General features: G+C 34.2%; 1 protein-coding gene and 2 pseudogenes across 1 annotated transcript; 1 reads left to right on the forward strand and 2 right to left on the reverse strand.

The window, feature by feature from the left end:
• Positions 1-4,896: 4,896 nt before the first annotated feature.
• On the reverse strand, positions 4,897-6,068 carry LOC120117822 (annotated as a pseudogene).
• Positions 6,069-7,393: 1,325 nt separating this feature from the next.
• On the forward strand, positions 7,394-10,182 carry LOC120117701 (annotated as a pseudogene).
• Positions 10,183-11,547: 1,365 nt separating this feature from the next.
• Positions 11,548-19,060, reverse strand: LOC120117702 (plasma membrane ATPase 4-like). Its single transcript, XM_039137941.1, has 17 exons — positions 19,027-19,060; positions 18,826-18,923; positions 16,095-16,214; positions 15,765-16,001; positions 14,910-15,671; positions 14,701-14,823; positions 14,502-14,606; positions 14,272-14,416; positions 14,022-14,186; positions 13,465-13,703; positions 13,331-13,363; positions 13,158-13,239; positions 12,885-13,045; positions 12,628-12,801; positions 12,218-12,400; positions 11,931-12,112; positions 11,548-11,841 (listed from the first exon to the last, which is right to left on the reverse strand). Exons 2-17 carry the CDS (start codon positions 18,874-18,876, stop codon positions 11,745-11,747), a joined length of 2,859 nt encoding a protein of 952 aa, XP_038993872.1. The 5' UTR covers positions 18,877-18,923; positions 19,027-19,060; the 3' UTR covers positions 11,548-11,744.
• Between the last annotated feature and the right edge of the window lie 589 nt (positions 19,061-19,649).

Here is a 19,649-nt window from a genome sequence, read left to right on the forward strand (position 1 = left end):
CATTATGTACTTCATGGCATTCCTCGGTTGGCTTAACATTGTCTACATTAGTATTATCCATGGCAAAAATTTTGTTGTGCAAGTTCAGTGCTCCAGGAGTTTATGGAGATGTAAGCAAAGGTTCATTTTGAACATGTTTCAGTCGTGCTGCTTTCAATAGGATGTGGCCTTGGTAGTGGTAGTTAAAGGGTGGGTACACCATTAAATTCGCAGTACATATTTAGGTATGTACAATAACTACAAGTATATATTATCATTAAATTTAGGTATGTACAATAACTACATATTTAGGTATGTTTGTTAACTACATATTTAGGTATATACATCTTTTGAGTGAGTTTTAAGATATTAATTTAGTAATTATAGGCGTCTAATGATTTATTTTTTATGTTACGGTATATATATTATTAAATTAAAAACAATAAACATATATTATATTTATTATTATCTTTGGTTAATGTTGTTAAATTTAAATTATAAATATTATTTTATAAAATATCAAAACAATCAAATAATTTTTGTGTAAATGAAATTATTAAATTAATATTGTAGGTGGAAAACATGAAACACTGTTAAAAAATTGAAACATAAATTACATAACTTTTAAAAAAAATATCGATCCTTTTTTATAAAAAGTATGGACACTTTCAATATAATAGGTAAACATATGATGTAATAGGTAGCGCTTATATAATGTAATAGGTATCGTTTATATAATGTAATAGGTAGTGGTTATATTGTAAAGTATCTATCCTTTTTATAAAAGTGTCCATACTTTTTTCACTGTGGAAAACATTAATTTAAGGTTATCTTTTGAGTGAGTTTTAAAATATTAATTTAGTAATTATAGTGTCTAATGATTTATTTTTTACGTTACGATATATATTATTATTAAATTACAAATTCTAAATTTATTTTATAAAATATCAAAACAATCAAATAATTTTTTGTGCAAATAAAATTATTAATCAATTACTTTATTCCAACCATGTGACAAGTGTGACAACTCCATCAACTCACAACTCAGCTTTGAACTCAATCAATATTGTCTTTTAGCTTGATGGTTCATAAAGCATGTTACTTGAACAGTATGAATCAATTATGCAATTTTCATGTTCAATTTAACACTGCATTTCAATTCATTTCATATGTAATTGGAGTTTGAATTTAAATTTCAATTTGAGTTTGAATTTCAATATATATTTCGGCTCCACTATAAATATTAGCCCAAGCCAATATGCATGTTATCATTGATTATTCCTAATTTCCATTGTTTTTTTCCAACGTTTAAACGCGAGGGAAATCCCGACCATTGTATTTTTTGGTCAACTTTAAAGCGTCAGAAACGTTTCGGGCGTATGATCTGGGTGGTAAACAAATAGCAACTAAAATCATAAGTCCGAAATGCTTCTGAGTACCACCCAAATCATAAGTCTGAAATACTTCCGATGCTCATCAAAATCCAAAGCTCATATGGTGCCAAGCAAAAGGAAATCAAAATTCAAATCTCATATGATGTCAAGCAAAAGGAAATCAAAATCTACAACTTGAGTTTGAACATTGATATGATATGTTCAGTTGTTATCATGTTGGGATTTTCTCGTTTTGATTGTTTGGATAGTTTTCTCTTGCTTCTTCAAGTGTCCTTAGCTTGTAATTTATAGCTTGGAATGTGTTTGATGTTGTATATATTATTATTAAATTAAAAACAATAAACATATATATTACATATTTATTATTATCTTGGTTAATGTTGTTAAATTTAAATTATAAATATTATTTTATAAAATATCAAAACAATCAAATAATTTTTGTGTAAATGAAATTATTAAATTAATATTGTAGGTGGAAATATGAAACACTGTTAAAAAAATTGAAACATAAATTACCTAACTTTTAAAAAAAGTATCGATCCTTTTTATAAAAGTATGGACACTTTCAATAATAGGTAAACATATGATGTAATAGGTAGCGCTTATATAATGTAATAGGTATCGTTTATATAATGTAATAGGTAGTGGTTATATTGTAAAGTGTCTATCATTTTTATAAAAGTGTCCATACTTTTTTCACTGTGGAAAACATTAATTTAAGGTTATCTTTTGAGTGAGTTTTAAGATATTAATTTAGTAATTATAGGCGTCTAATGATTTATTTTTTACGTTACGATATATATTATTATTAAATTAAAAATTCTAAATAATATTTTATAAAATATCAATAATCAAATAATTTTTTGTGCAAATGAAATTATTAATTAATATATAGGTGGAAAACATGAAACACTATTAAAAAAATTGAAACATAAATTACATAACTTTAAAAGAAGTATCGATCTTTTTTATAAAAAGTATGGACACTTTCAATATAATATAATGTAATAGGTAAATTTGCAATACTATCGGTATAAATATACCGGATTACTTATAAAATAGGTAAATATAAGTGCTACCTATTACATTATATAAACGCTACCTAGTATGTTATTGTACTTTATAATATTTCCGGTTAAATAATATAACATAACCGGTATAAATTTTAACCGGTCAATTATTTAACCGATCACGCCGTATATTAACTGTTTTTTAGGCGCCGCACCGCAGAACTACCCAATTTCTTACGGAAGCAGATCCTGGGAATATTAAATTTCAAGTAATATGATACACGTGGCTCGTAAACCAATTAAATTGTTAATGGGAGTATGAGAATCGTTTACCTTTCACCAATGAAAATTGCAATGATGTGCCGGTGTGAAACAGGAATATTATTGTTTCGTGTACCCTATTCTCATATAGGTAATGAGGTTAGGAGATTCTATTCCTATATGTAATGAGGTGAGGTAGTAGGCTGTCTCAACGTCAGGTTGAGAGCAGTTTTCATGAAAGATCTCCGGCAGTCAGAATTATGAATTATCTACCGTAAGATTTGATCTCACGACCACAAAATTAATAGCCTTGCGCTCTACCAACTGAAAATTGAACTTACTTATATAATTTTCTACCACGATCCATCCGTATACACGTTGCCAAATAAAAAATTGAATTTATAAATCATTCTTTACGCACTTTTATTTTATTTGTAATTTATATAGGAAACATATTTTGTATTTATGATAAAATTGAATTTATAAAAATCAATGTATTGTTTGCTATTATATTAAAAAAAAACATATCTAATTTATTAATTCTCTGGAAAATAGTGAACTCTTGAAATTGAAAAACGTTTTAAAAGAAATCTTTAAAATAGATGGATAATAAAACAACAATATTAAAAAACTTATACAATCACTTAAAAGAAAGTACATTTGATTCGTCATTCTTTTCAATGAGAAACAGTTTTTATTTCATAGAAGGAAATTATATGAAAGTTTAATCATTTTGAAAGGCAAGGAACATGTACATTAGTAAAAATAATAATTCAAATTCTATTTAAAAGATTCATAATACAATCTATTTAGTGAAGAATTAAATTAAATAAAAAGTTGAAATAGATAACGAACGTGAATGCTCTCGAATTAAATGTATAAAGAGAACATATCACCAGAATAATTTTTTGAGTTGTCTTGATTATTTGCACAAATGAAACGTGGTAAGGAAAAAAAATAAGAACATATAATAATTTATTATTTTACTATTTTCCGCATACTTTTTTTTTTTATTTAGATGTTATCGCCTGATAAGAAAAAAATAATAAAGTAAATGAATAGCCAAATCAAATATGACCGGTTCCATTAAAAACTCTCGTTCACATGTGGCAAATATATTCAATAAGCCAATAAAAATTTCATCCAACTATGACTGTAGCTCCTAATGTTGAACCAGACCAAAGGGAAGTGACAATTCACTTCAGCTACACTTTGTCTTGCACCCAATACTGTAAAGAACCATGATTAACCTATGACGATCATAGTCGAAGATAATCCGCTTCTGTAGCTAAAGATCAACCATCACAGAAAATCCCCATTTTAGATGCCTCCCAAGTCTCAACCCAATAAACATAATGAATTATTCAAAAGCAGACTTCTTTTCATCATCTAGATGCAGATGCAGACAGCCGGAGACAGTAAAGAACGGCGAGTTCAGCAACCCAGCTTTCAAACCCAAATAGAGGACTCTAAACATGTTCTTGCTAGTTAATTGCATGACCAAAAACATGTTGAAACAGAAAGTATCCTTCTTAACCTTTTTGTTGTCTCTCTTTTAGAAGTTTGCAAAGAAATTCAATGTTTCAGGGATCCTAAAATATCAACTTCTGTAGAACAGATATAAGTACCTGCCAGAGAAGCATTTGACGATGCTCCTCAGATCCCTTTTAAGATAAAACTTAAAAGTAAAGAAACGCCACTCGAGTTTGAGTGAAGTTGCATCACAACCGGAGAGAAAGATTCGTTCAAACAGTAGCAAATAGCCAAGTAGAGACTAGAGACGATGCCAAATGGGACCCACAATCATCTAGTATTGAAAAACCCATAGCTGGCCAGCAAAGATGTAAACCCCAGGGGAGTGTAGAAGCAGAAAAGCACCGAGGCAGACGCAGAAAAGCTCCTCAACACAAAAAGGAAGAAAAAAAGCATGAACTTTTAGCAGGGTTCCTGGAATGATTTATCAACAAAATTTATAGACGTCGCCTTTAGCTTCTTCTTTACTATGCAGAAAGGAATATTTAGCATAGACAAAGCAAAGAAAACCAACATAGAATATAGAAAAACAGAAACGAACTTAACCAAATCCAAGAGGCTGAGGGCGTTGCCCAATTTTAAACAGTAGCACTGAAGCCCAAACAAACTAAACACACTATCCAGTCTCCTCACATAAAAGCTACATCTTCGTGGTACTTAGCTCCTGCTCCGATGGTGCTCTCTTACACCATTCCTGCACCAAATTCAGTAGAAATATTTCACTCTCGTATATCTAACAGCAAATGGTATAAAAGTGAATAGCTGTGAGCATCATCAAATCTATAGGACAGAGGATGGATGACAAAATCTCGAGCAAAGTGACCAGGCTCACCACATTCATAGCACTTCAAATCAGAACCACCAGAGCGTCCACGGCCACCACCTCCGCCTCTAGAATTATGAGAAAGCTCTACTCTCCAGCCATTCCTGCTTGTTCCAAGTACACCAAATAGATTGTGAGTCTCAAACGAGAAACTCGTGCTCATTAAAGATGCCATTAAGAAAAAGAAAATTAGGGACTTGCATCTAGGTGGGTGAAAGAGATAAACGCTATGTTCCTGCCAACAAGTTTTGTAGACTTCCTTAGACAAAAATCAATAGAAGTTAAGAAAATTACAAAAGGAGAGAGATCCCCGTTGTAAATTTGATCCATGTTAATTGTTATTAGCAAATACGGAAAAGGTAAGTTCTTCATAAAGCCATATCTAGTTCTGAAGAAGTAAAGACCGGAAAGGGCATACCAAAACCATGATTTCCATCATAAAGCTTAACAAGGAAAGAAAAAATGACTGTCCCTTGTTCCCATATATAAGGGGTAAGGGGAGGTAAGATAGTAGGATGATCCCAACACTAGGTTGAGAACAACTTCCGTAGGAGACCTCCAAATTATGAAATACCCTCCATGGACTCGATCCCACAACCTCAAGATTAAGCATCCCAGTAATCAATGTGCTAGCTCCTAAGTCCTAACCAAGGCATTCTCTAGTTTTTCATATTTGGTTTATAACGAGAAAGGAATCACAGCTGACTGGACAAAACATTTAGGATGCAACAAGTGACATACTAAAAAAAAAGATATTGTTGAAAATACCATCTAATTCACGAATGGCATCCTCGGCATCTCTGCGATCATCAAAATCGATGAAAGCATAACCCGGTGGCCTACGAGCAACCCATACACTGGAGGAAAACAAAAGAAGAGCAGCATTTGGAGAATTATGAAAAACAAAATCATGCTTAAAAATACGGACACCTATGTTAAAACGGAAGAGAAAACAAAACTATACCCCTTAATAACTCCAAAGACACGAAACTCATCTTCAAGATCCCGCTCCTAGACCCGTGTGTCTAGGTTACCCACGTACACGCGCGCCATTGTTCTTTCGGGCGGTTCAAGAGAATCCTATGAAACAATTCTCACGCTATTATTCAAGTTTCAATTCAACGCCAAACAAACCAACCGAAAAAAGGGTGTTGACATTGCAAATATGGGATTATATTTAATAAAATACACTTAATGATATATAATCAATTCATCGAGTTTAAAAAATTATATTGTTGATATATAAAATATTAAACTATTTAGGGTAAAGCACACACATGCCCCCGACTATAAGACACTATTCTATTGAGTTCCTTAACTATAAAAAATTACAAAATAGTAATCTAATTATCGGTTTTTATTTTATTGAGTCAATCAATTATTAAAAGTTACAAAATGATCATAAAACTATTCATATATTCCAAACACATCTTTTTTCGTTAAAAGAATGATGACAGCTTGAGCTAAATGTTAATATGTTGACGGAGATATAATAGTTATTTGAGATTTTTGGGATCAAATTTTATCATATCACAGTCACTAGGTTAACATCCAGCTCAAACTATCATTAAATTTTTAACAGAAAAATGACGATTTTAGAACATATGAATAGTTAGATGACATTTTGTAACTTTTAATAGTTGGGAGACTAAACAAAGTATTGTCCTATAATCAATGGACCATTTCATAACTTTTAATACTTTGGGGACTTGATAAATTATCACCCTGTTGTTGGGTGCACCATTTGTATATCTCACCTAACTAGTTATTATTATGAATAATAATAAGGATAAAATATAGTTTATATCAATTAATTATTAATTCGATTACAAACAAATTATTTTAAAATATATATATGATACAATTATTTAATAAAAATATTATTATAACAAATAATTAATCGTTAAGTAATACGTAAAATAATAGTATGACCTAATATAATAATAGTTATAGTCTCAAAATTTTATATATTATATTTGTTTAAATTTAATTATTTTTGTTCAAAATGTCTATTAATTTAATTTTTTTTTCTCTTAAATTATTTGTTTTTTTATAAATATTTTTTCTGATATGATAATAAATTAACAGTAATTTATTGATGCATTATAGTAGAATATAATTATCTAACTATTGCTTTGATCGAATGGACTAACGTAATTTATGAAAATTTTAAATATAAAATATTAAATTTATTAAATTATTTTAAATTACAATCAAATTGATAGAATGTATATTTTTTGTTCAGACTAAAATTATTGTTATTGTGTTAATTACATTAAAAGTATGTTTCAATTTAAAAGGATTCCCTGGCCAACGATGGACAGCGCTTTCTTCAATGCAAAAAATAAAAGTTAAAAGAAGACAAATTCTAAAGGTGCTCTCGTCCTTCTTCCCACTCTCGCAATTTGCGTCCCACTCTCGCAATTTGCGTATTACTTTTTTTCTCTTTCTATTTTGTTATACTCTCAGTATACTTTAGGGTTTCTCTTTGGATCCAAAACTCAACGATTCAGATTCCGCTCAAACTCTCTCCTTCCAGCTCATTTCGTCGGTTCAGCGCACCTCTCTCACCCCACAATTGTGCTTCTCCGTTTCCGAAGTGAGTTTCTTTTACTCGCTTTCTCCCCACCCACTTAGTGTTCCTTTTCGTCTTCTTTTTAGGGGTTGATTTGGTGAAGAATAAAGGGGGAAAATAAAGAGGTTTTCTTACATGAATTCGTGGGAAATTGATAAAATTTCCCATGAGAAGTAAACAAGGATAAAATACCCATTTTGGAACTGCTTGTAGATCTCTAAATTTGTAGTTTCAGTTCACACGTATTCGTGGTTACAAGCTTGGATTTTGATTAGGCTTTTCCTTTGGGGGAATAAGATGGACCCATCTGCACCTGGTAATGATTGCAAGAATAAATTTTGTATTGATAATTTGATAGCTGCAAGAAAGTCACTAAAGCTCAGCTTAGAGAAATCAAAAACCCTAGGATTGGCTCTTGAAAAGGCTGGACCAAGAATAGAGGAGATCAACCAAAGATTGCCTTCCTTAGAGGCTGCGGTCCGCCCAATTCGTGCTGACAAGGACGCGCTTGCAGCTGTTGGGGGCCATATATTAACCGAGCTGTAGGCCCTGCTGCAGCAGTGCTTAAGGTTTTTGATGCCGTCCATGGACTTGAGAAGTCCCTTCTATCAGATCCCAGGAATGATCTTCCTGGGTATTTATCAGTGTTGAAACGCCTCGAAGAGGCATTGAGGTTTCTTGGTGATAACTGCGGATTGGCTATTCAATGGTTGGAAGATATAATTGAGTATTTGGAGGATAACAGAGTTGCTGATGGACGGTATTTGTCGAATTTGAAGACATCACTCAAGGGCCTAAGGGAGTTGCAAAATGATGGGGAAATAATACATCTTGATGGGGGGCTTTTAGATGCTGCATTGGACCAACTGGAAAATGAGTTTAGAAGACTATTGACGGAGCATAGCGTGCCACTTCCAATGTCATCTCCATCACTAGGCGAACAGGCATGCATTGCACCGTCACCCTTGCCGGTGACTGTTATTCAGAAGTTGCAAGCAATTCTTGGTAGGCTGATTGCCAATAATAGACTTGAGAAGTGCATTACAATCTATGTTGAAGTTCGTAGTTCAAATGTCAGAGCTAGCTTGAAGGCACTTGATTTGGATTATCTCGAGATCTCAGTCTCAGAGTTCAACGATGTGCAGAGCATAGAGGGGTATATAGGACAGTGGGGAAAACATTTGGAGTTTGCAGTAAAGCATTTACTCGAGGCAGAGTTCAAACTTTGTAATGATGTTTTCGAGAGGATTGGCCTGGATGTTTGGATGGGATGTTTTGCAAAAATAGCTGCACAAGCTGGCATTCTTGCTTTTCTTCAGTTTGGGAAGACTATTACCGAAAGCAAGAAAGAACCTTTAAAGCTTCTCAAGTTATTGGATATATTTGCATCTTTGAACAAAATTGAGATTGGATTTCAACAGGCTCTTTGGTGGAGCAGCATGCATTGAGATCCAAAACCTGACAAGAGATCTCATCAAGAGGGTTATTGACGGTGCAGCCGAAATTTTCTGGGAAATCTTTGTTCAGGTGGAATTACAGAGGCAGATCCCTCCTCCTCAGGATGGGAGCATTCCTAAATTGGTGTGTTTCATAACTGAGTACTGCAATAAACTGCTCGGTGATGAGTACAAGCCGATCCTGACCCAAGTTCTTGTCATTCACCAAAGCTGGAAGCATAAAAAATTTCAGGAGATGATTCTTGTTAATGAGGTTTTGAAAATAATTAAGGCCGTTGATTTGAATTTGGAAACATGGGTGAAGGCATATGGTGATGCTACGCTGTCCTATCTTTTTGCCATGAACAGCCACTGGCATCTATACAAACACTTAAAGGGAACAAAAATTGGAGAGCTCATGGGAGATACTTGGTTGAAAGATCATGAACAGTACAAGGAGTATTATTCCGCGGACTTCGTAAGAGAGAGCTGGGGTAAGCTCCCTGGCCATTTAAGCCGTGAAGGGTTAATTCTGTTCTCAGGTGGTCGTGCCACTGCTCGTGATCTCGTAAAGAAAAGGTTGAAGACTTTTAATGAAGCTTTTGACGAGATGTATAAAAAGCAGTCTGGTTGGGTTATCTCAGAAAGAGATTTGAGGGAGAAGACATGCCAACTAATAGTGCAGGCGATTCTACCCGTCTATCGAAGCTATATGCAAACTTATGGGCCATTGGTGGAGCAAGATGCAAGTTCCAGTAAATATGCAAAGTACACAGTGCAGGGGTTGGAACAAATGCTCCTTTCCCTTTTTCTGCCAAGGCGGGAAAGGTACGGCAGTTTCAAAGGCAGAACGACCGGCAGCAAAATCGATAACGGGGTAGATCTTCGCCGAACTGCATCTGCAGTTGTGTGATTGTAATATGTTGGTGTTTTAGATGTTTAAGCGTATATCTTGTGCACGGTTTTACTATGTTACGTCGACTGCGAAGCAAATGGGTGGTGGGGTAAGGGACATAACAAGCAAGTACCGTGTTGGGTTGGTAGATAAGAGAATTGATACTTTCAGGTATAGCATTTCAAGTTTTCTTTCATATTCACTTGTTAATTTAGTCGCTAGCTTGTAGGCAATTTGCTGGTTTTCATGTTCAATATAGTGACATAAAAGTGGAAAGTGAAGGTCTAAGCTGTGATTAATTAAATTTATTTAGTCATCAACATTCCCTAAAGAATCTGCTCTGATGAAATGCCCTTAATTGTTTTCCTGTTATTAGGATGGGTTTGATGTACATGCACTTGTTATTAGGATTTCATGCTCAATTCGTGTTAACACGCATCTCCGATGCATGTTACATTTATTTCTTCTTTTTGAATAAAATCCAACTAAAGGTTATTATTTCGATAAATGATTGGAAATAAGGTCACTCTAGATTTTAACTAAAAAATATTTAGGTAAAAAAAAATGCAAGGTCTGAATGAATGTAATACTATTTTTTTTTATGAAAAATCAGAGTAGAAATAATATTAAAAAAAGAAGTCATGTTTTAACACTCGTCGAAAGGCAGTATTTTTAACCATTATTCAGTGGCCCTTTCCTCTCTTGAAATGTTGTCAACAATTGTTCTACTACCTCTAGATACAGAAAGAACAACAAAAATTGAAGGGCGGCCATCGTTTAAAATGTAAGAGATAAAATACCTGCAACTTTAAACAGACAAAAAATTAAAAATAAAATGTTGTTAAACGTTGCACCTCTATGGAGATGGAGGAAGCAACTGTCTGTCCCAATACAAGAATGCGTACTGGTTTTGGGTGATTACAAATCGATGTCAAAATGAGTACTGGCTTGCTCCTTGATGGCCTAAAGTTTTACGACCAGTATAGACAAATGAGACTGGATATAAATAATTCGTCATATGAGGTTCGATTTTGTTTCGGTATGATCCTTTCTCCAGTCTGTGTTGTTACAGTGGAATTAGCTCAGCTTGATATCATGACAGGAATTACTTGACTTAGAAGAAAAGACGGGTAGTAATGTGAGCACTGTGCTATCCGAAGAAGCATTGTCGAAATGGCTCACGAAAAGCATCTACGAGGATGACAGCGTCAGCTGTTACGGTGAACTGGGTGATATCAAATGTAGTATATGCCAGATCCTTCCCTGTATAACTTTCCACTCTGTATATCGAAAAATGTTAGTTATTGCCGTTCTTTGTGCACGATCAGTTGTCTCTCGTCGCGGTAAAGGACATTTAGGTGGTTAGGTTAGTTACTGGATGTACTTATTCCTCATCCTTTTATCACTTGATTGCTTAATGCACAAGTTCCGTCATCTCAATTGCAGCTACTCGGCCCGACATGGGTTAGTTTCAAGTCCACCATAACTCGAGAATAAATCAACATTCGATTCTGTAATGTATACTATAACGAATGGAAAGGAAAGGTTGTAGACTCCTGCAATGCAACAATGCAATGTCAACATATATCTGTCACTAAAAAGTTTATCCATCATACAAGGAAAGCAAGAGCGAATCGTAGATGTAGAAGCAAGGTTATGAGTTGAACGTACTTACATAACCTTGACTTAGAATACTAACAATATTACAGATTCCTTTTCATTATTTTTGTCTCTCATAAAATTGGCCATAGGCCTTGTTCGTCGTCAATTTTTTTTTTGGAGAGAGGAACACATGATCATCATGATCCTTCGTTCGTATGCTGCTTGCGGCTTTAGCTTTAAACTGTATAATGCTGCTGAATGGTATCGATATCAAGTCCCTTCAGCTTCACAACTGATTCGACATGCCCCTTCAGCGTATTCAGCTCCCTCAGCCTACAACATAAGTTATATATATTAAGATCATAATCCCAAAAGAAGGATGTTTTCTTTTGTGCATATGCATGAAAATTAGTTCAACTCACCTTGCAACCTCAGCCCTACGCTTGGCCTGCTCTGCAATCTCTGAAAGTTCCCTGTAACTGCTCCTTTCATTGAACACGTTCGAGGTTTCAGGTGGTTGAAGACCATGCAGCGTTCTCTGTGCAGTTGCCCATTGTGCTTCTCTTTCCTCTTTTCCGTAATCTTTCTTTGTAGTGAAGGCGGTCTTTATATAGGAACACAGCATAATAAGTGCAAATGAATCAGAAATAAATATAAATACTACATAGCAGAAATGGAGAGATCCATCGAAAGCCATGATGACTCCTACCTTGTTCTCCAGAAGATTGTCCCAAGCCTTTCCACTAAGAACGTAACGGATCGCAAATTTTATAAGATCAAGTGGAATATAAGTCACCACACTGTAAAACCAGATTACACCAGCCCACCCCCAACCCATTCCTTTTATCTTTGCGAAGCCCCAATTTGCATAGACAGCTATCAGAGTGGCCACCTGCCAAATACAAGTGGCTAAAGCTTCATTATATGTTAACAGGAAGCTATCTATTTGTCAAAATTCACTGCAACAAAAAGCATCTATTTCGATTTAGCTGTACTAGGAATGATACATCTAGTTGATTTACAGAAAATTAAGCGAGGCCTGCTATGATAGATTCATACGAAGGGAAAAGCAGACTATCGAACGGATGATATCTCAAATGATGAGTTAAATTTTCTTACCAGCTGAGCAGCAATGAATGCACCGACTAATAGAAGTCCAGGACGTTCAACAAAGGACCAGCTGCGAGACCGTGTAACAAAAATGAGGGCCTGACTCACAATACTAACTTGAAGGTATAAAGCTGCCATCATTTCTTCAGGACGATCCCTCAGTGGCCTAACATTAAACTTGTCCTGAAATATAAGAAAGGAAACTTAGCAAAATCAAAAGAAAAACGCATCAAAATAAGGCATAAATTAGGTAAAACTGAACTTACAGAGAAGAAATCGGTGTCTTTCATTGCCCAGAAGAATAAAACTGTCATTAGTGCTAAGTAACCTCCAAGCACAATGCCAGTTGAGAAAATCTCCTTGAGTTTCCAGCTGTCAGGCTGTGGAGATGGCTTTACTCTGTCCTTGGAAATTGTCATGATTGTACCTATAGATGTGTGTGATGATGAAATAACTCAGATACAAGACAATGGTAGGTTTCCTGGTGGCTTTTACAAAGACATATTAAAGTAATAATAGTCTGATAAAACTCATCTCACCATCATTTAGTATGGCAATGATTAAAACCATGAAGGGTGCAAAGTCAAACTTCCATATCAAGGCTATAAACATGAAGCCAAACTGCCAAAAATGAATATGAATAAGTTAATCCATTTGTAAAATTATTTACAATTATTATTGTTCAAGTCTCAGCAGGTCTGTATATACTTACCACGATACGAATGGTAATTGAAACAGCATATATCTATAGAAGTCGAAAGGAACAAGAGACGAAGTTAGAAACACTTTCCCCGTGGAGTAAAGGACTGTAAATTGCAAACAAAATTAAGCTTCGATGTGGCTTACAGTGTAGTTCTTCATCCTTTGGAAAATAGCCCTGCTGGTCAGTACTGCACTGATAATGACACTTAATCCAGGTTCAGTAAGCACGATGTCTGAAGCACTTCGAGCGGCATCTGTGGCATCAGCAACAGCAATTCCAATGTCTGCCTTCTTTAAAGCAGGAGCATCGTTGACACCATCGCCTGTCATGCCACAAATATGTTTTCTCTCCTGTAGCCTTTTAACAATTTCATATTTGTGTTCTGTCATTGACGTGAAAAACAAACTGTTAGGGAGGAACTTAGCAGGGGACCTTATGGCAAATAAAATAATGATACTATCAGGAACGACCTAAGAGACTTAGGGATGTTCCTGCAAATCAATAAGTGATGTGCATGATAACAAGCGCCAAGTACAACACACGACTCTTTTCTTACAAAATAATAATAATAATAATAATAATAATAAGATGCCAACATATCTTTAATGATCGACCAAGTTCTTACCAAAACATGCATTTTAATAATTTCCATTTTTCAGAATATCACATATTTAGGTAGACATTTGACAATTAAACACACCAGGGAATACTCCTGCAAATCCATCAGCCTTCTCGATCAATTCATCTACAGGGAGAGAAGCAACTGAAGCATCCTTGTCCTGACCCAGCAAGGAAGATGAAGGGTACATGTTGGTTCCCATTCCAAGCCTCCTGCCAGTTTCTTTGCCAATGGCAAGCTGATCCCCTGGTATGAGAAAAATATTACAAAATTTGCGTCTTTAAACTATAGACAATGTACAATATTTAAATACAATTTAAAAAACTCTTACCAGTAATCATCTTAACATTTACTCCAAGGTTTAGAGCTCTTCTGATGGTTTCAGCACTATCATGTCTCGGGGGATCAAAAAGTGGCAACAAACCAACAAGCTGCCATGGTGCTCCAGGAGCGTCCTTTGATTTTTCAGGTACTTGCTGTAGAAATGGAAACTAAACAATATGACTACACCAATCGACTTATCTATTCAACATGAATCATTCAAAAGTTTGTTTTTCTGACCTGTCTTGCAACAGCTAAAGATCGAAGCCCACGTTCAGCAAATTTATCGATAACTGAATGAACCTTTCTCCTGACATCTTCTTTGCAATTACAAAGATTTAAGATCTACTTCCAAAAACATTGAAAGCATATAAGTTAGAAGCTATCTACCTAAAACTTCAAAAATTTATATTCCAAAATGGGAGAAAAGTATTATTACCTGTTCTGGAGCACCTTTGCTAGCACGATGCCAGTTTCCATCAGAATCAATGTACGTTAGAGCGGTTCTCTTGTCTACGGGGTTGAATGGTAGGAAATGGATCTCGCGGATACCAGCTCGTGCCTGGCCGATCAGTGTAAAAGATGACACAGAGGTCTAGGACCTAACGGTAACAATAGAAGAAGAGAGACTTGAAAAAGAAATAATACCTCCTTTGGATCAGCAAGCATTCCTACAATTGCGGCGTCAATAGCATCCTGATTTTCAGTCCTTGAAGCCCTTGCTGCATAGAGTAAAACATGCTCTTTTTCGACTCCCTTTGTAAACACTTCAATTAGGGTTCTATCAACTGTAAGTTTGTTTAGAGTCAGAGTCCCAGTCTTGTCACTGCAGAGAACATCCATGCCTGCCATTTCCTCAATGGCGGTCATTCTCTTTGTAATAGCCCCTTGCTGAGAAAGCCTATGGGAACCAATAGCCATGGTGACAGACAACACAGTTGGCATAGCAATTGGGATTCCACCAATCAAGAGAACCAGTAAATTGTCAATTCCATCCCTATACTTGCGGTGCTGTATTGGGTACATGACTATTATCTCAATGAGTATTCCAACAGCAATGGAGCAAATGCAAAAATTACCAATGGCAGTAAGCACTTGCTGGAAATGCCCAACTTGATTGGTGCTGTCCACTAGGTGGGCGGCTTTACCAAAGAAGGTGTGAACACCAGTTGCAATAACAACTGCTTCTATTTCACCCTGTTTACAGGTTGATCCAGAGAACACTTCATCTGATGGATTCTTCGTGACAGGAAGAGACTCCCCAGTGAGAGCAGACTGATCAATCTTCAAAGGATCACCCTCGAGAAGGCGAGCATCAGCTGGAACTATGTCTCCAAGTTTTATAGTGATAATATCCCCAGGAACCAGAATTGCTGCTTCTTGCTCACTCCATCGACCATCTCTAAGAACCTATATTATGGTACAAGACCAAGCTGAAATCATGAGAAAAATAAGACGGATAATTCTCAACAAACCATTGAGTGTCTGGATCTTGGTTTCCACCTTAGTTTTGGGAGCAAGATTAGCCATGAGAGCAGCTGCAGCGTTGCCAGCATTATTTTCTTCGATAAAACTGATGGTGGAGTTGATCACCAACAAGACAATGATACCAACAAAGTCCTGCCAGTCCGGAGGCCTTCCATCACCATTTGCCAAGGCAATAGCCATTATAGCAGCAGCTTCCATGACCCAGGACAAAGGGTTCCACATAAAACCCAAGAACTTGAGAAATTTGCTCTCCTGTTGGCACCATATTATATACCAGATTATACAACTGAACACAAACTGGAAATTTAGAAACAGGTACGTGAGAGATTATGGTAATGTATAGACCTTTTTCTCTTCTAGTTTGTTTGGTCCAAAAACTTGAAGGCGTTGGGTGCCTTCGTCGGTAGTCAAGCCTGCTCTTGTACATTTTAGTTGCTCGAAAACTTCCTCGATAGGAATCCGTTCCTATAAGCAATTATCACTTAACCAACTTAACTATCGTTTCATCAATCAAAATTCAAAAGTGCACCTAAGAAGAATGATTGCTTTGTCTATCTCTGTGTGTGCATGTGTATGCATTTAAGTAGAAATCAAGTGTTGCATAACAAAGAACTTATATGGCCATGCAAGTGAGAACCAATAAAAATATTGAACTTCAGATGAAAATTTTATAGATACTGAAGCTTAGAGTAGAAGCTAAAATTATATAACAGAATCCACCACCTGATATCAGCCTCAAAATCAAAACAAACCTAATGCTAACATTGCAGAATGTGAATGGGGTCAAATAGAAGTTTATTTAAATGTATGTATGTATGTACGAAACGGTTTGGTGGGTTTCAATTAAAGAACTCCCTGTGAAGGAGAAACACCGCCATAGCAGTAACTTATGTAAAACCGAGCAGCACATTTCAACAATAAAAATTAAAATAAAATAAAAAGGCCTTCTATTAATGTCGTCCCTAATTCATCTCCCTTCCCATGATATGATATCTTATGTGATCCACGATGACAAAGACATAAACATAGACATAGTGTGCCCAAAGCTAAAGAAAAATGGAAAAGTATAACCTAAATTCTTCAACTTCGAAGGCCAAAAAATCCATAAGCCTAAAGCAAATATGTGGAATTTATTTTATAGTATGGTTAGATTATTATAAATAGAAGAACGGACGAGTTTTAGGCTATCATTTTTCAATCTAGTGGTGAATAAAAATCATAATTATTATATATAAAAGTAAATATTCTTTTTATTATTCTTAAAGGTTATAGGTTCGAACACCAGCGTCTGCAAAGGTAATTATGCTTTATTGTTAAATAGTTGATAATGTTTAGAATATATATTACTTTGTAATCACATTAGTTTAATAAAAAAATATTCCTTTAAAACCTTTAAATGGTTGGTAACTTTTTTATGAGTGGGAATGCTTGTATGATCCGGATGGTTATTTTAATAGATAATAATCTTTTAGGACGTAGATTTTATTATTTAAAAAATATATTATATTAAAAAATAAAAAAATGAACTATAACTTTATATATTTTTAAAATATATATACATATATATATTTTTTATCCATTGATTTGTTACGCCACCAATAAAAATGTTATGAACAGCAAAATTAATGGGGTACAATATGTTTTTCAAAAAGGAATAAATAATTTTTGAATTATTTAAATAAGATTAAGGATTTGAATAATAATGTTGCTGAATGAAATAAATTAAGTTGAGAGCATCGTCTTTGTAATGGGTCTCTACGATATTTAATATAGATTAATTGATCAATATATCAAATACTGATAATTAATATAAAAAATCAAATTTTAAACTTAGATGTCAACAATAAATCTTAATTCCGATATGAAAATAAAACCTAATATTTTTCTGAAAAAATGTTTTATTATATTTTATTAAAAATAAAATTAACATCACTCTAAAATAATATTATACCCATCGCCTTCATCGTTTCCCTTTGCCTCTACACACTTAAAAAATATTTTTATAATTTTTTAAAATATAATATCATTTTTTACTCCTCCCCCATATAAATTATCCGCAATAAGACATAAACTTCTTATTTCACAAGATCATCTCATGTAATAAATTATAAAAAACACAAAAGAAACTCAGATAACAGAAGTAAAATATATATAACAAATTTCTATTGAAAAAATCATAATCATAGCATTCTCTTAAAAGTCCTAGAAGTAAAGGAAACTTCTGTTTACTTTTCAATAGCAAAATTAACGTTGAAAAGCAAAAACAAGATTTATGGCGAAAAATAGCAACTCCTACTGTCCCACACTAGTCCCAAGCTGTTAGCTCAATCCAAACCTCTTAATTATTTGAAAATTAATGAAAGAATACAGAGAGTGAAAAGGATGTGATCAATGCTCATAGTTGGAGGATAAAGAGAAAATCGGTAGTCGATCTTACTACAAACAGATATCATACTAATTAAAGAAAATAAAATGGATATACAACGGCGGATCTACGTATATTTGAGGGTGTGCGAGTATTTATCTTGAAATTTGAATTTTTCAGCCAGTTAATTATTATTATTGTTAATGTCTATCTTAAAATTTTATTTGTGTTCACACCAATAAAATTTTTATTATTAATATATATGTGTTCATTCAAAAAAAATTATGGATCCGTCAACGTAGATTATACGTATTAAGCTCAAGTAGCCACAAATCATCGCTTAATTTGTTTGGAATGAACGAAGATGCTTGTTGAAATTAAGAAACATAGCTACTTCACCGTCAAATCATGAATCATTTGAAACATACAAGAAAAAGAGATTATATCGCAGAACATGATTTCGCGCTTAATTTGGCTTAAATTCCTTAAAAAATCGAAAACCTCCACCGTTTTAGTGAAACATGAAATTAGAAGTTTAGATACACACTCGTTTCATAAAATTCCAGAACGCAGAACGTCACAAAAGCATATGATTTACACATAATTGCTCGTTTTTGTGATTTGAAAAGCAAATCAAACAACCGCCCAATACTACTTGCTTGTATCAAATTAATATGATTGATGTAAAGAGATGAAAGAACAAAAATATACCAGATCGACGGACTCGTTTTTTATCTCTTCGAGGCTTATGCCGCCCGGCATCTTCCAACCTTAGTCGCGTGGAGATTAGCCAGAAAAGGAACTTGCAGCTACTAGAGCATGTATACAGCAAAAGCAAATATAAAAAAGGAACCACGCGAGACGCTTAAATACTCGTACACTCGGAGCACGACAAAGAAACGGGCTGATTACCAATGCTAAAAAGATGGACTAACAAAGGAGGAGTGGGAAGGAAATTACTGTAGTATAAGAAATAGAGGCGTTTCCCTTTTTTCTGGTTATGGGTTTTGTGTTATTAACGTAAATGAATGGAGTCTGTTCCAGCGTTCAGGTCTTTATATATACGTGAAATGGCGGAGGAGGAAGGAGCCCCTAATCGCAACCCTCCATTTCTAGTACCAAAAAGTGCAGCCACCATGGGACCCGCTTAACCTGTTCCGTCTTGGCCTCTTTATCAACGTTATCATGTATGTTGTACTAATAATAATGACAGTTAAATTAAATTCAATCAATAATTTTAAAATAATATGATATATAATGATATTTAACTAATATATACTTTTAAAATATTTTTTTTTAAATATATTAATTACTTTTTGGAAAAAGTAATTATATTAGTTACGATTTAAAAATAGGGTCATATAATTTATGTAGAGTAAAAAATGAATACTATTTTATTAAACAACTAACTAAATAAATTAATATATAAACTAGTAATAAAAATAGAAATGATTTTTATATTGGTGAGCAAGTGTAATCAATAATCATAGGTATAAGATTCAAAGGAAAAAAGGGGTGTAATAATAGATATGATG

Source organism: Hibiscus syriacus, unplaced genomic scaffold, assembly GCF_006381635.1.
Source record: "Hibiscus syriacus cultivar Baekdansim isolate YM2019G1 unplaced genomic scaffold, ASM638163v2 tig00110321_pilon, whole genome shotgun sequence".
NCBI lineage: Eukaryota > Viridiplantae > Streptophyta > Magnoliopsida > Malvales > Malvaceae > Hibiscus > Hibiscus syriacus.

Bases quoted from the DNA above. Each gene is read 5' to 3' on its own strand.
- LOC120117702 (XM_039137941.1), bottom strand. From the start codon at position 18,876: ATGCCGGGCGGCATAAGCCTCGAAGAGATAAAAAACGAGTCCGTCGAT. The intron at 15,672-15,764 runs GTGGAAACCAAG...ACCATAATATAG, and splicing joins ATCTTGCTCCCAAAACTAAG to GTTCTTAGAGATGGTCGATG. The intron at 14,824-14,909 runs GTATTATTTCTT...CTGATCGGCCAG, and splicing joins TGCTTGCTGATCCAAAGGAG to GCACGAGCTGGTATCCGCGA.